Source organism: Mastigoproctus giganteus, chromosome 10 (assembly GCF_048544385.1).
Source record: "Mastigoproctus giganteus isolate SK-2022 chromosome 10, ASM4854438v1, whole genome shotgun sequence".
Lineage (NCBI taxonomy): Eukaryota > Metazoa > Arthropoda > Arachnida > Uropygi > Thelyphonidae > Mastigoproctus > Mastigoproctus giganteus.
The window spans coordinates 154,901,162-154,918,707 of record NC_143584.1 but is presented as its reverse complement, the minus strand read 5'-3'; the positions used below and the strand labels follow the sequence as shown (position 1 = coordinate 154,918,707).

General features: G+C 35.5%; 1 protein-coding gene across 1 annotated transcript in view; it reads right to left on the bottom strand.

Annotated features, from left to right (window-relative positions):
• Positions 1–9,793: 9,793 nt before the first annotated feature.
• Positions 9,794–17,546, bottom strand: part of LOC150079398 (pyridoxine-5'-phosphate oxidase-like) — a 67,510-nt gene continuing 59,757 nt past the window's right edge. The window contains exon 7 of the mRNA XM_090382569.1: positions 9,794–10,050. Within this exon, the coding sequence (XP_090238695.1) occupies positions 9,885–10,050 (166 nt within the window). The 3' untranslated portion in view covers positions 9,794–9,884. The remainder of the gene's footprint in view (positions 10,051–17,546) is intronic.

Below are 17,546 nucleotides of genomic sequence, written 5' to 3'. Positions count from 1 at the left end.
AATTTGAATCGTGATGAGAGGGTTCACATAAACAGATAAAAGCAGCAGTTATGTGCAAATTATCGAATGGTGAGTATGATTGTTACAGACGTTCGATTGGTTGCATAGTGCTACAGACAACGAAATGGCCAGTAGACAACATCTGGGTGACTTTACCTGGGGTCGACTAATTGGGAAGCGTGTCTGCAGAGTTCGGTATCGCCCATAGCATCGTCTCACGTGGGTGGTCGGTCTTCAGAACAACGGGTACAGCTGTTCGAAGGACCAGTGGTGGTGGTCCACGAAAGATAACGCCCAATGATGACCACTATATACTCCTACAGGCCAAGAGGGACCGAAACCAGACAGCGGGATCCATTGCAAACCAGCTGCCCAGGACGTAGCAGATCGCGGTTTACTGTGGCCAGCAACTCCACAAAGGTGGACTGTTTGCCTGACGGCCAGAACAGTTGTGTCCCTTTAACACCTGCTCATTGGAGACACCGTTTACAGTGGTGCAGAGAACACAAGGACTGGACAGCAGTGCAATAGGGTAAGGTACTCTTTACTGATGACAGTAGATTCAGTCTCAGCAGCGATTCTGGATGTCAGCTAATCTGGCGAGAGGTTGGCACACGGTATCACCCTGCAAACATCACTGAAAGGGATCGATGTGGCGGTCGAGGTGTTCTCGTCTGGGGAGGGGTTATCTTCAATGGACGTACACAACTCCAGATATTGGAAGGCGGTACTGTAACTGGTGCATGCTAGTGTACTGAGGTAATCCTTCCCCACGTGCATCTGTTCCGAGGTGCCATTGGTCCTGAGTTCATGTTTAGGGATGATAATGCCACATCCCATCGCACTGCAGCTGTTGATATGCTTTTAAGTGAAAGCATTGTTCATATGATTGGCCTGCCCGTTCCTCCCGACCGATCTAAATCCCATCGAACACATATGGGATGCTCTGGGGAGATGCCTAGCAGCACGTCCACACCCACCAGAAAATGTTCACCAGCTGAAGGTGGCACTAAGAGGAATGGACGATGTTACCACAAGAACTTATCAACATTGTTCTAAGTATGGACAGGCGGTGCAAAGCCTGCATCGACATTAGGGGTAGCCATATCTCCTACTGAGGACCATCTCTTCCCTTTGTTCCATCTTTGGCAGTGATGCATCTGCATCATGGCAGCCAGTGCTATGTTGCCATTTTTTAATAAAGTCCCTCTGTACTGTTTTGTTTCCATTGTTGTGTCGGTGTTGTTTACATCATTTCTGTACCTTACGAGGTTGCTTTGGTATGCTTTTCCCATATCCAGGCCACTCCTGAGAAGCTAGAGGTGAAAACCTGACTGGTCCTTAAGTTTTGCACACCAGTTTACAATCAATATGATATAGCATGAGAGTGACACTAAATTGACAGATCATCTGCAAAGAGGTGTGTTCAGGGGTAGGCAGTCCTGAGGCTTCAAGGGGTGTTTGTGTGTGGACGTGTTGTGTCTTATGTATGGCAGCACTTAAACGTTACTTCAACTCCGCCATGGTACACTCTGATGAGTACAGAGCTCTGTGATATGGCCAAATACAAGTACGGTGTTATGCCTGCAAAGTGTGTTGTGTCTTGTTCTGTTGTATCTAGCCACTTAACTACTAGGGAGCAGCAATCACCAGGATGGCTGCTCCGTAGTACCTGTCTATGCCATGAGGAGGCAGGCCACAACAACACGCGCACTGTCAACCGATAGTGACAAGGTAAGAACCCGGCATCCACTGGGGAAAAATCAATTCCAGTGGATGCCAGAAAATACCATACCACTGGGAGCCCAAACCAGTGGTACCAGTAAAAAATAAAATAAAATAAAATAAAATGAGAAAAATAAATAAATAAATAAATAAATAATAATAAGAGGTCACTACCCAATACAACATGGGCCAACCAGGAAATCTGGCATGACCATGCATCGCACACTCGCATGTATGAGCTATACCAGCAGACAACCCCTACGGCATCCTCTTCGAACCAAGGTTCATTGGCTTAAAAGACTCGCCTGGTTCAAGAGAGCTGCAAGTTGGACGTTAGGTGTGCTGGTTGGATGAGTCACATTATTTACTCTACACCGTGTACAGTACTGCATATGGGTAGAAGTAACCCCAGAGAAACGTACCAACTGTGTGGTACTACACTTAAGGTGGTAGAAATTGAAAAAGACCTGGGAGTAAATGTGCATTCAGATATGAAGTTTTCTGAGCAATGCAGACAGGCTGCCAGGGCAGGTCATGGGGTTTTGTCAATGATATACAATAAACCCCCACTATTCCCGGGGGTTACGTTCCTGAAAAATGCTGCTAATACCGAAAACACGAATACTGAGCTATGGCTCCCACAGTAATAAAGGGGTTCCGTTCCAAAGTATGAAATATATAAGAAAACTAGTCTAAAATTTTGTCTATGTATGTATTATGTATACCTTCATAATATGACTATGTACATAGACAGTACATAGTGAAATGCAAGCATATGGCATCGAAATGAAAATAAGAAACAATTTAATATTAAATGTAATATTTATTAGAAATTTCAAACAAATCATTCAATTCAGCGCCTTTGCTATAGCTAAAAAACTTGTTCCTCCAGTTCTATCACCAGTTTCGCTAAAGTGTTGATAAAGGTGTTTTGCCTTTTCACGAATGATGAGTGAACTTAAGGGAATTTTATTTTGAGTTCGGTCTTCTATCTACAGATTTAAAGCCTTTTCCATTTTTTCTAATTTAACATCACGAGTTACAGAGCAAATTTTTGAAGCAATTAGCACGTTTTCACGGACACTACGGCGGATTTTTTCTTCCGATTTCTTGATTGATTGTACCATTGACTTATTGATTTTATTTTTTGCCACTGACGAGACACTTTCACCATTAGAAATTTTGTCTAATAACTGAATTTTATTCGCTAATGTCATCACTTTCTTTGATCTTTTCACAATTCCCTTGTTATTCGTAGCCATATTTTTGTATGGGTTAGAAAGAACTTGTCCACAATAAAGTCACTTTCTTCCGTTAACACACTCGAAAAAGTCTGTTTTACCCTGCAAAACGGTAGATTTATCACTTTTGTAAGCATATCAATTTATAAGCATATAAATTAAAAGCAAACAACAAAACCTTCCATGACAAGCGCATAACACATAATGAACAAGGATTAGCGAGAAACATCCATGCCCGCGATTTTGTCACCCACTGAGCACTGTTTTGACCGGGAAAGGTGATTTTAGCCACGCCCATGTTTTTTTATGGCAGAAAATGTTCACGGCGATTTAAAATTCACATTTTTTTAGATTTCATTTTATATTAAATCAGCGACCGCGAATACAGATACCACGAATAGCGGGGGTTTACTGTATAGGAATTTTGCTAACAGGGAAAAGGAGGTGATTGTCCCTCTGTATAAGGCAATGGTCAGGCCACGCCTTGAATACTGCGTACAGGTCTGGAAGCCTCATTTTAGGAAGGATGTAGATTTGCTTGATCGTGCACAGAGAAGGGCAACTAGATTGGTGAAGGGAATGAAGGGATCCTCTTACCAAGAGAGGCTTAAGTTCTGCAAATTGCAGTGGCTGGAGACTAGCCACCTGCACGGTGATCTGATTGAGGTGTATAAGGCCTTGAATGGGTTGAGCACGCTGAATTCTGATCGGATCCTTCCACTTGTTCAGATTATGAACCTAAGGGGGCATAAATTCAAATTAAGAAAGGACAGATGTAGAATAGATGAGCGGAGATTTGCCTTTAGCCAGCGGATGGTTAATTGCTGGAACAAACTTCCATCTGTCATTGTGGAAGTTGATAGGTTGAATAAATTTAAGGAGGAACTGGACAGGCATTTGGAGGGAATGGTGTTTTTTTTTTTTTTTTTTGGCTGATGCTGCATAAGCTTATACACTTGCTTTCTTGCATCACATGCCACTACTATTACTACATTTAGCCTGAATAACCAGTTGATCACAAATCTTGTACAAGTTTGCTTTCTATGACGTTCAAAAGGTCCTATTTAGCAATGGCACCTTTTGGGCTATTCAGTGGCATGTGTGGCAATATATATGTTTACTCCACTGAAGGATGAGGTTCAGGAATGAAGAAATAACAATTAATCAGTTGTAATTATTTAATCAAATAATTACAACAATGATTACAAAATAATCAACTTTTTAAAGTTCATTTGATATTCATCATGACTGGTTGTCCAAGTTAACTAACAAAAGTTATTTTATTACAATGTTATTTCAGTTTGGTTTAAATATGGCAATGGTTAATATCATATTCATGTAAGTTTTTTAGAAGTGAATTTGTTATTCATTTCACTGGATAAATTGCAGTAAAATTAGTCTATGGAGTTAGTATAACGAACATGGTTATATCAATAGTTCTCTTTAGACTGCATTTACGAGAATCAGAGACCGAAACATTTCTGTAATAAAATATTCATTAACATTTATTTACATACAATGATCAATATATACTACAGAATAAATTATGTATTAATTTCTTTCTGATTCCCTGAATTAAATTGACTCACAGCTTACTAAAATCTATAGGAAGCCTCCCTTATTGGCTTAATTTATAACAGATTTAAGGCACACTGCCCTAACAACATATGATAAATAACAATAGAGTGATGCTCACCTTCAATACAAATCCAATAAGTCATATCCACAGCTTAATAAACATTTGAGCATCACATATGAACTTTTCACTTTAATAACAAAGCACAATCTACATCAGTAGAATAAAACTACCTCTACTAATGCATAAACATAGAACACATCTGAGGAAGAAGTCTGTCCCTAAAATACACCTTAAATTTATGATATCATAAGACCTGGCATCAATTATAATGTCTAGTGCAACACTTATGGCAGCTAGTATAGTAGCAACTAATACAAACTCTTTTTTAAAAGTGGAGTGTATGAATTCCACTGTTGAAAGGAAGAAAAACAAGAAGCATATCACTTAAAATATGCACAGTGTAAAAGATTTCTTTTTTTCTTTTTTTAATAATCTAAATGAAAACTATACTGTAATAATCTCATCAATTTGTTAGTAATACTCTTTATATTAGTAATTACTTTTTTGAACATATTTGTACTAAAATGATAAAGTTATTGTGACACTTTAATTATGGCCCCTTCAACTCACCAACAGCACAAGACTAGAACAGCATTTGCTATTTTTTTTTAAATTAAGAACTTGATTTAGAGTTAAAAAAATTAATTTAATCTTCCATCAGTTGTTCTGAATCTGAAAAATAGTGCTAATTTCATTACAATATCGAAATCTGGACTATACCAGATTCCATGGAAATGATGGTCTCTATTTTGTTTGAACACAAACAACTTCACTCAACACACAACATCCAATAACCCTAATTCACCTATTCACCCACCCACTCTTTGGGGTAGGTGGGTAGATAAATAAGGGTAGTATCTCTTCACTAAATGGATTCTATAATCTGTATCATATGTTTTTTTTTTTTTGAAAATTGCATTGTCACATATATTTGCTAAATGGAAAACTGACAGAAGTAGATATAATTGTGGAATATAATAATAGAAGATAAGTGAAAAAAAATGCATGTAACACAAGAAAAGTCAATTTATGAGAAATGGGATAAAAGATGTAAATCATAATAGACTGTTTTGCATTCCATTTAAAGGTGTGACTACCCAAGTTTTAAATGTAAAATATTTTGAATATTCTTTTAATAAGTTACTTCTATTATTTAATCTTCCATAATGCAATCAGAATAAAACAAAATTAATTCATTTGAGAACTTAGAGAAAAATCCTCTGCCCTAGTCAAATTATTTTCATATATTCTTTATTTCTATCATTTTATAATTATGTTGAATTGGAAAGTGGTATTACATTAAGTGGGGAGTCCATCACAAACAGTTATTAATTTTCAATATTAATTAAATTAAAAATATTAATTTCTATACATCATTATCTTTGGTTATCAAAACCAAAATCACATGGATATTTTCTTTTTCAGATGGCAAAGAGGAATGTTGTTTCAAATTAAGTTGAAATGCAATAATAACTTAAGAAATGTTAAAAACAGCTATCAGAAAAGATGCTACATGTCACTTGAAGACATCAGTGGTTTGTAAAGTTTAAAGAGGACCGCCTATTCATCAAAGATGATCTTTGTTCTGACCACCCTTCAACTTCAAAAACCAATGGTTCAATTACCTGTGTTCATGATTTGATTAAGAGTGATCCACATTTAACTATCCATGAAGTTACTATTAAAGCTAGTATTTCTTACTGGACATGTCAATTAATTTTAACACGATTTGAGAATGTTATGCATTTCAGCCAAGTTTGTACCGTACATCCTCACTAATGACCACAGAAAGTAATGAGTTCTTGTATGTCAGAGTCTTTGTCAATATGTTTCTGCTGACCCACATTTTGTTTCTTCCATCATTATTGGTGACAAAACATGGATGTGTGGCTATGACCTGGAAAATATGCCAGTCCTCTCAATAAAAGACTCCATATTCTCCAGGGGCCAAAAAAAGCAATCTCAATCAAATTCAAATGTCATACTTATCTTTTTTTTTTTTTTTTTTTTACTTCCAGGGGTACTACAAAACAGTTCCAATGCAAATGCTGTTTGGAGAAAGCCAGAAAATTAGGCTTCGGGAAATTGGTGCTTACATCATGATTAAAGCCCAACTTGGCACTTTCCATTCGAGAATTTCTTGTGAGGCATTTTACCACCATTGTTTCCCATCCACCATACTCATTGGATATTAGCACTTTTTTTTTTCTTTTTTCTTTTTTTTTTTTTTTGTAAGCATTAAAATTACTAGTTATCTGCTATTCATTGCATAACATTCTGGGGTTTAATATTTCAGTAAACAGCAGCACATATTTTAGGAGTTTCAATTATTTATATAGGGCTTTGGTTTTGGTTTTTTTTTTTTTTTTTGGAGCATTAGCAACTAAGGCCATATTGCTCCGGGAATATGCGGTGGTCATTCCCTGACCTTTCCGCATCCTCCGTATTTGGTGGTGACGGACTCGAACCCCGGTCTAATCACGAAGTGTGTGCTACGCACTGCTGCTCCTTCCCACCTGGCTATGGAGGCGCCTTATATAGGGCAATATTTGTAAAAGAATGTAGCATACTATCATCAGCAAAAATACAGCTATGACCTGAAGACAATTAAGTTCACTGATACACAAAAGTAAAAGGGTAAACGAAGAAACAGAAACTCAAGGTAATCCAGTTTAAGTTAAAATGCTTCAATAAAAAGCAATACACCATCAAAGAAAGTGATCACTGTGAGCAAACTGACTATCTGAAAACTTCTCATATTGTGAGTTCTTGCAGAAGTAACCAACTTACAACTACAGTCGATTCCAGTTATTTGGGACACATCAGGACTAGTGCATTTTGGCCCGATTAAGCGGCTGCCCCAATTATCTGAAGTTTCCCGTAAATAGCTGAAAATACAATGACCCCTCCCCCCCTCTGCAATTGGTTCACTGTAGAATCAAATCACGTTATGATGGACTCACCATTGTAAAGTACCGTTCACTATACGATGTGTAATAAGCGCCGGTCATTGTGATCACATTTGTGAATTGAATTTTAATTCAATTAAACAGCGATTCTAATTAGCAAAAATAGGAGGACTATTATCCACAGGCTATAAAAGTAAAGATATATTAAGTACAAATTTACCCTTTATTACCTTACCAATTAAAAAATTAAATGATATGTGAAATTCGGAAGAATATACGTGATAATCGGAAGAATTAATACGTACTGTAATAATGTGTACATACTAACTAAACTAGCTGACATTTCTGTTCACTGTCATTTGTGGGTGGGGGTTAAAATTTAAAACAGTAAAAAGATAAGCAATCAATAACAAAGAACGCGGCACACACAAATTGCTAGTAACACGATACGCACAAGTGAGAAGGGAGTAACAAATTACGAAGCTTTAAAAATAGGAATGAAGAAAAGATTCTGAAAATTCTTTTTTTTTATATGATTGAAGATTCCATAGAAGTGTAAACACATTTTACCATAATCACCAACAGAATTCCAGCTGTTGGTATTATCACAAATTCAATAAGATCGAGTTTACTATCAGTTTATGATAGATTTCACTAACACAAAAGCCCAATAAACAGGTAACTGCTAATTGTTTTTATTGTTTTATGGTTGTGACCTCCAGAAATCCAACCGAACTACGTGGTACGGTCGGAGATAATCGTAGGGTAATCTTCAGTGCTGCGGTCTCTTGCCCCGATTAAACGGCATTTTGTCCCAATTAAGCGAAGTAAACCCTGGCTATTTTTTCGATTGGGTTCTGTTTTTTAAGATTTGCCCCAAATAAACAGCTGCCCCAATTAACCGGTGGCCCAAATAACCGGAATCTACTGTATTTACTTCCCTTCCTTTTCTTTTTATTATCACTAGACATTTTTTCTCCTGCTGGGAACTAACTAGCTGGTTTGTTTCCTACAGTTATTATCATAAAGAGCAACAAACAAAGCTGTCTGATACAGTAAATTTGAACATATACATAAAGTTTATTCCCATTATTAATATAGTAATTTCATCCATTACTTTTATTATAAACATCATGAACTTATTTGCACCTTTAACGATCTAAAAAAAAATTACTAGTTAACATGTATGCAGGTCTAAACCACACTTGCTCTTCTTATATAAATTTCAGATTTTAATTTAATCAGACCACTTACGTATTTATGTTAAAAATAATTTGAAAATTTACTGAACACTTGAATAAGTTATATAAACTTATTAACTTATCAAACCAATTGCATTATTTTTAGAAAGTGGGCAACATCCATTAATTATTGTTAAAAAAAAAACCCTATAATTTTTATATTTCAAAGTCAATTCCATCTCTTACCTTCGACTGTCTTTTTGGAAATAAAGTCAAATGTAACTTTTTCTTTAATATTATGGCATATCATTATAAGTATAATGATATGCATGGGTCCATATTAGATAATATTCCATTCTAAGTCTTAAAAAATACTAACAAAAAAAAAAAAAAAAAAACCCAGAATGATAACAAAATTCTTTTAAATTTATTTTGGAATCATGATATATGTAATATTTTTGGTCATTAAAAACCAACCAAAACATTTTGTATGATTAAATGACCAATTACTCAGTATAATTAAATTGCAATATATTGTGCTAAAATTTAGTATGAAAAAGATTCTATATGCTTTAGGTAATAATGATTACTTTGCGTACAGATGCAGTTTCCATTAATTACTTATGCTCACATAACCATTGTATTAACAAGAATTCACAAAAAGCTTCATAATAGCCCAAGAAGCTATATGAAAATTTCATCATGAATATCATCAAAGCATAAACTTGGTATGCTTCTCTCTTCTATAAATTACAGAGCAAAATAAAAACCAATAATTCAGCTTCCATTAGAATAATATTAAAATTAATAATACTGTATAATCCAGCAATTTATTTACTAAGCAAAGAGCTCATTAAATTCTTGTCTTATATTATTTTTTGTTAGAATAAGGAAAAAAAAAAAAAAAAAAAAACCATGTTTTTATGCTAAAATTTATATTCTAAAGTGATTATTCATAGTTGTTCACACTGGTAGTTAACCAGCTAGCAAGATATTAAAATGTCATTATTGAGATCTAACAGTCTCAAGCATGGCAATTTAGATTAAAAAATAAAATACCATCATATGGATATTAAAAATGTACACCACATACCTATATAAGTGGAATATATACTTTAATTATACAATTGATCTAAATACTAAATCATGTCTTATTATACAGGTAACAATGTACTAGCTTTTTAAAACATCATGGTGATAAACGTTCATATACCCAGTCTTCTTCGCCAAGATGAGTCAAGCTTTCATCAATTTCTTCATTTGGCTGAAGTTTCCGGAAACGAATACGATCGTGTAATCTGTCAGTCTGACCTTGCCAGAATTCAATTACTTCAGGAATCACTCTGTACCCTCCCCTATAAGAGAAAAATATTTCACCTTTTTTTCTCATATTTATCATCTCAAAAATTAATTTTTAGTTTCAGTCAGACTTATTTTATACCTTATTAAATTAAATAAACTGAAAGCTGAATTTTTTATATTTTATTTCATGATGACCCCAAACAGAAGAAATATTGAAGCTCGTACTAGTCTAGTTTGTATTAGTAGTGAGAATGACGCAAGGAAGCAAGTTTTTGCAGCATCAGGAAAAAAAAAAACAAAAAACCTCCTCCTATTAATCACCTCTAATAAGTGAGTAGTTTGTTATTCAAACTACTTGTTTATGGTCTGTTTATGGTCAGTCTTGTCAATTAGATCAGCCAGAATGTGCTTTAAATACTAAGCCTTAAAATATTTAATCACATGTTGGTCCATAGGCTGGAGTACTGAGGTTGTATTTGCTGGGATAAAAAACAATCTTGATAATGGAACAGACATCAACAATATGGGATGGATGGCTTATGGCATAATCAAGAATAAGTTAAGATGTTGAAAGGAATTCCTTCTGCCTTGCAATATACTTCCAATTCTGGTTGTAACTGAGATCCAAGATAACTTCTGAAAATAACAGCACTCATCCACACTTTAGGGTTTGAGTACCAGTACATGGGCATGTACGACTTGTTGTAACCTTTAAGGGCACAAGGGTTTTGATAGTGGTAAATGCACACAGGTTTCAGTCTATAACCCTCCATATTAACTAATCAGTCGGCACCTTAAAGCCAGGTTCAGTCTTTACAGCAATGGAAATATAAGTGCGATCAGGCATTTTTTTTCCAATATACCCCTGTTACGTTGTGGTCAAATATCTGTTTGGGTATGTACTCCCCCTTTCTCTATGATCGCCTTCAGTTTTGCTTTTCAAGGAACGCATCCGCAGCATTTTTATCGGCTGATGTAGCTTCTCCACACATTTCAATTATGAAAACCATACCATTTACGAAAATTTGAAAACCATCCTGAACTTGCTGAAAAGGGCTTAACTTCCCCATCATCATGTTATTTTAAATTATCATAAAGGCTGAGCTTTCTCATGCACTTGTGCTAGCTAATGTTAATATAATTTTTATTTTGGTCACTCATCTATGTAGCAAGCATTTTTTCCATCAAACTTGACCCAGCATATAACGACTTTTGTAAAGTTAAGGGCACGCCAATATTAACACTTTCTTTAATTTTATCAGCACTATCTCAAATAGTACATAACATAGTCTCACTCAGACTTAGAATATGTTTAATGCATGCCATGCTTTTACCTCATTCTTAGTGCTGAAGCACTTCCAGTTTCACTTCAAGTGAACTATTTCCTTGAGTGGTAAAACTTCTGCTTCCGATAAAATATATGATAACTAAAATTCCGCTAAAACCACCAGGATACTTAGTAGCCATAAGCATAATAATAAAAACAAAATAAATAAAAATAAGCACAAAAGAAAAAAAATTGTGCACTTCTTATAGACGATCAACTGACAATCTTCAGCAAATGATAAAATGGTGGGCTATCATGCTGGCCTCCCATGGCACTCTCCTTAAATATGGCTGCTGCGCGTTATTTTAAATTTGCGTAATTTAAATATGCGTAAAGTAAGAAGTCACTGTATATTGTTGGTAATATCCAGGAATTAACTTGTGCAGCGTATGGATCTTGTAAGAAAACTATTGCAGGAGGGATTGAAGCATTCTGAAATATGTTTTTGTGTGCAGTATATCCAACACTAACAGATGACTGAACAGTTGGTGTAGCACCATCAGTCACAACAACAGTGATTTTGCCAACAACAACTGTAGCAATCGAGCAATGTCCTCTGCTGGGAGCGACAGAGAAAAAATCCATTTCTTTAATTTCCTCATCATTTTGCACTATCCATGCGAAAGGTGTCCTCTCTTCTTTAAGTGAAAAAGTTCTCCTTCTCTTTTTTTTAAATGGCAGTATTCCTAAAGTACAGCCAAGGCATTGGAATTTATCAACAAAGCATGATCCTTCATTAGTACATCTGGACTTTTTCTTACAACTGTGTTCATGTACTAACATCTTCAAGTTAGAGTACTCATTGACGGTAGGTGCCTCAGGGTGTACATTTCATCACTGATTGGTTTTCAAGTCAGTGTACTCAACGAGACCATTAGAAACATCAACATCTAACTAAGCACATTTCAATGATTATGAAGATGAAGCACTTGCAGCAGATTTGTGTTCTTCTGACTGCATTTACTGATGAGAATACTTCTGTGGTCTGACTGCAATTTATTGACCAGAATATTTCTATGGTATGGAATTCAGCTTTCTGGATATTTCATTTATTAAAAATTACTTTATCCCAGACTGGACATACATAGTCAAAGTCCCTGTCATGAAAAGTAGTTAGTCAAATTGCAGTTATGAACTGCAATTTGACTAACTACTTTTCATGACAGGGACTTCAAATTCACATTATGTGAACTGCAGGGCTTCAATGCCTTATAATGGAGAAGGTGCATGAAGTGCAGAACTTCAATGCCTTATAATGGAGTGGGTATTAATTAGTAGTTGTAAGTCTGTGATTATCTGTACAGTATTGTAAATAGATGGCAAGGATGGCAGGAGAGTTGGCTGGGGCTGTCAAGTAAAATGAATAAAAAATAATGTGGTCACATACAACTAGTGATGCATGTTAATTCAAGTGCATCACTAGTCAAAACATGATATTCAGTACACATACAATACCAAATGCACCCAAATGTCACTTTTTGGAATTTTATTTATTTTGTTGTTCATTTCCATATGGTTTAGAGAATAGCTATTCCAAATTCAACGTATGGGCAATTCGTGGTTTGCCACCCACAGGGGATCAAAGTTAACTACTTTAACTTAAACTCTTTAACTACTCTGCATATGTACTTTGCTTTAATGTAGCAGAGTGGATATCTTAAAATTAAATCACAGTATTTTCAAGCAATTTATAAAAATTCAGTTTGTTAAATTCTGCTACAGCCACCATCACATAACTAGGCTTGTCATCTTGGAAGCATAGTATCAATATTTGACACATTCTATTTAAACTAATTACAGTAGAACTTCGATTGTCCATCACTCTATTTACCGTTAGTCTCTGTTAACAGTCACTTAATCCCACTATGCCATAATGGTTGGTTGGTTGTTTTAGGTTTTATTGGCGCATCAGCGACTAAGGCTATAATGCACTACATGCCATAATGCATTGTGATATTGGCACCATGTGTTACTCAGTCTTTGTATACAACTCACTGTATACGGTTGTACTTTAACCTCTTCTTTCACAGTTTAATAAATAAAAATTATTAAAATGATTTTTTTTTTAAATTTAAAAATAATAAGTTTTATTTATTAAACTCACTGAAATGACAGAGAACGTAAGTGAGTAGTGTTGGGATTATGACAAAAAATTGAAATAATCAATCATCTAAGAAAAGGTGAAAGTGCTACAAAGTATAGCATCAATTTATGGAATAGGAAGAACAACAGTAAATGATATAAAGTGTGATGCAGACTAAATTGAAAACCACATGTCGAAAATGGAAACCACTGATGGTAAGGTTAAAAGTCATAAAACAATGAAGCTTGGTAAAAATGAACAATTGGATACTGCAATGTTTCAATGGTTTGCTCAAAAACGTAGCCAAGGAATTCCATTGTTGGGACCTATAATAATCGAAAAAGCCATTTAAATCAATAAAAAAACTAGGCAGAGATCCTTCATTCAAGGCTAGCATCGGATACTACCTCAAAAGATACTGGCCTCAATGGCTGAACATATGGCACTAGGATAAAAGATCTCATCATTATAATGGTATGTGCTAATGCCAGCAGTAGTCATAAATTGTCTTTGTTATAGGAAAACCAAAAAGGCCTAGATCATTTAAAAATATTAATTAAAATGCTTTGCCAATTAAATATTTCTCACAAAACAATGTGTGGATGAGCCAAGATATATTTCATGATTGGTTTCATAAAATATTTGTACCATGTGTAATATCACATTTGGCATCAAAAGGTTTACCACAAAATGCAATGCTACTGATGGACAATGCACCTACTTAATCTATACATGTATGTGATTTAAGAAGCGATGACAGCAAAATATCATGCCACTTTCTGCCAGCAAACATGACATCTCTCATTCAACTGATGGACCAAGGGCGTTATCACAAAATGTTCATTCAAAAACTTGTTTAAGCAGAAAATAAATTAGATTTGATAGAGTTTAGAAAAGTTACACTATAAAAGACACAATTTTCAATGTTGCTGATACCTGGAATGATGTTCCAGTTCAAACAATACAAAGAAGCTGCAATAAGTTGTGGCCAGAAATATATTCAACTGATAGAGAAACCATTCCAAAATTTTTAATCAGACGACGATGGAACTGTGCAAAGAGTGATGACAATTTCGGATGATTCTAAAACTGAAGAAGAAAAAGCTGTTGCTGATGGAACAAAAAACATAATTTGTTTACTACTACTATTGAGTGGTTCAAGGTACAAGAAGCAAATGCCATGCACGTGTTACTTTTGTGTAAAATTCGTAACATTGCCTCCCAAAAGGCTCGAGGGGTAATGAAACAAAAGAAATTGACTGACTTTTTTAGAAAAGAAGTTTAATAATTTAATTATATAATATCATTTTCTTTTAAATTTTTTATGACGTTACTAGACCAACGTAAGTCAAAAAATTAAAAATAGGTACTATGATTTTTTGATGACCCGTTAAAAAATAAATAATAAAAAAAGTTTAAAATTTCATTAGGTTATGTATTATGTAATAAAATAAACAAGGTAGATTACCCAGTCTATTGTATGTATAATTTTTTTAATATATTCTACAACTGTCTTTCCTCAGTTTGAATCTATGCCCCCTCAGGTTTGTAATCTGCACAAGAGGAAGAATCCCATCAGCTATCAGCATGCTCACACCTTTCAAGGCTTTATATACCTCAATCAGATCACCTCGCAGGTGCCTAATCTTCAGACACTGTAATTTCCAAAACTTCAGCCTTTCTTCGTGAGAGCAATCCTTTGTTACATTCACTAATTTTGTTGCCCTTCTCAGTACTTCTTCCAGCAGCTCTACAACCTTCTTATTAAAATGAGGCCCCCAGACCTGTATACAATATTCAAGTTTTGACCTGACCATTGCCTTATACAAGGGGATAACCTTCTTATCCCTGCTAGAAAAATTCCTGTATATCATTAGTATTAGCATTAGCAAAGGCACATGATGCAAGAAAGCAAGCTTATATAGCATCAGCCAAAAAAAAAAAAAAAACCCCTTATTTCACCCATCCACTCGCTCCAAATGTTTGTCAAGTTCTGCCTTGAATCTATTTAAGCTATAAATTTCTACAACGACAGATGGAAGTTTGTTCCAGCAATCAACCACCCGCTTGCTAAAGGCAAATTTCCGCACATCTATCCTACAACCGTCTTTCCTCAATTTGAATTTATGCCCTCTCAGGCGATTATTCTGAGCAAGAGGAAGAATCCCATCCGCACTGAGCATGCTCAAACCATTCAAGGCTTTATACACCTCAATCAGATCACCTCGCAGGTGCCTAGTCTCCAGACACTGTAATTTTCAAAACTTAAGCTTTTCTTCATAAGAGTAATCCTTCGTTCCATTTGCTAATCTCGTTGCCCTTCTCTATACTCGTTCCAGCAGCTCTACATCCTTCTTAAAATGAGGCCTCCAGACCTGTATACAGTACTCAAGATGTGTCCTGACCATTGCCTCATACAAGGGGATAATCACCTCCTTATCCCTGCTAGAAAAATTCCTGTATATCATTGACAAGACACCACTCTTGCAGACTGTCTGCACTGCTCAGAAAACTTCATATCTGCCTGCACAATTACCCCCAGGTTCTTTTCATTCTCTACCACTGTCAGTGTGGTACCATAGAGTTGACACGTTACTCTGGGATTACTGCTTCCCATATGTAGTACTTTACATTTGTCAATGTTAAACTTCATTTGCCACCTCTCAGCCCATCTGCTCAACTTTTCTAGATCCTGTTGCAGCAGTGTCATTAGTGTTATTAACAACCCTGCCAACCTTTGTATCATCTGCAAACTTGGACATTAAACCTGATATACCATCATCAATATCATTTATAAATACAGAAAACAACAATGGACCCAACTCTGAGGGACTCCACTAATAACATTAGTCCACGAAGAGCAGCATCCATTGATTACCACTCTCTGTATTCTCCCACTCAACCACCCCTTTATCCATAGCAGCAATTTGCCTCCAATGCCACACTGCTCCAATTTGTGCAGCAGTCTTCCATGTGCAACAGTATCAAAGGCTTTTCTAAGATCCAAATATATGATATCAAAGTTATTCCCTGCATCCAGTTCCTTTGTGACTACATCATAGTATCCAATCAAATTAGTCAGACAAGACTTCTCCTTAACAAACTCATGCTGTGTCCAAGCTATAACTGAAGTCTTGTCTAGATGATCCTGCAATGCTTCTTTAACCAGTGCCTCCATTAATTTCCCTGGAACAGAAATTTAACTAACAGGTCTGTAATTATCTGTTTCTCCCTTTGATCCTCCTTTGTGGATTGGGGTCACATTTGCACAACTCCAGTCCATGGGTACCTCCCCTGAGTCCAGGGAAGCTCTCATAATTATGGCTAAAGGTTTGCCTACTTCCTTTCCCACCTCCTTAAATATAACTGGATAGATTCCATCCACCCCCAGGTGCCTTTCTTGTGTTTATCTTCAACAACTTCTCCTCCACTTTACTCTCAGTTATTACAAGATTATCTAGCTTATTACCAGAGTTTAATTCACCTCTGGCATTCCCCTCCCTTAATAACTCCTCATGTGTGATTGTAGATGCAAAATACTCATTTAGTTTGTTAGCTTCCTGAGCAAGATCATCAACAGTTGAACCATCAATATCCCGTGGACAAATCTGATTCATCCTCTTCCTTCTAGAGTTTACATAAGTAAAGAACTCTTTGATGTTTTCCTTTGCCAAAGATTTCTCATAATCTGCCTTTGCCTGCCTAACCTCCTTTGTGACTTGGTAAACAGACCAGCTTATAACTATCATAGGCTTTCATGTCACCTGTTAATTTGTATATATCCCATACATTTTTACTAATTAAACTATACTAAAATAATTAGAATATTACTAATTAAATTAATATTATTATATCATTAAGATTTCCAATATTGAAAATTCATCCAAGACCACAGACAGCATATATTCTGTGCAAATGAAAAAGGAAATAAAGTTAAAGTTGGCAAAATTTCAGAGTGAGTCATTATTACACAATCAATGACCTCTGATATAGACACAAGAATACATTATAATCCCTACATACAAAGTATGATCAAGCAGTTTCGGGACAGAAACAAAACTTACTGATCTGCTTTGAAGTAGTCTCCTTGACACTATATATGCAGATTCAAGTGCTTCTACAAATTATAGAAATATCCT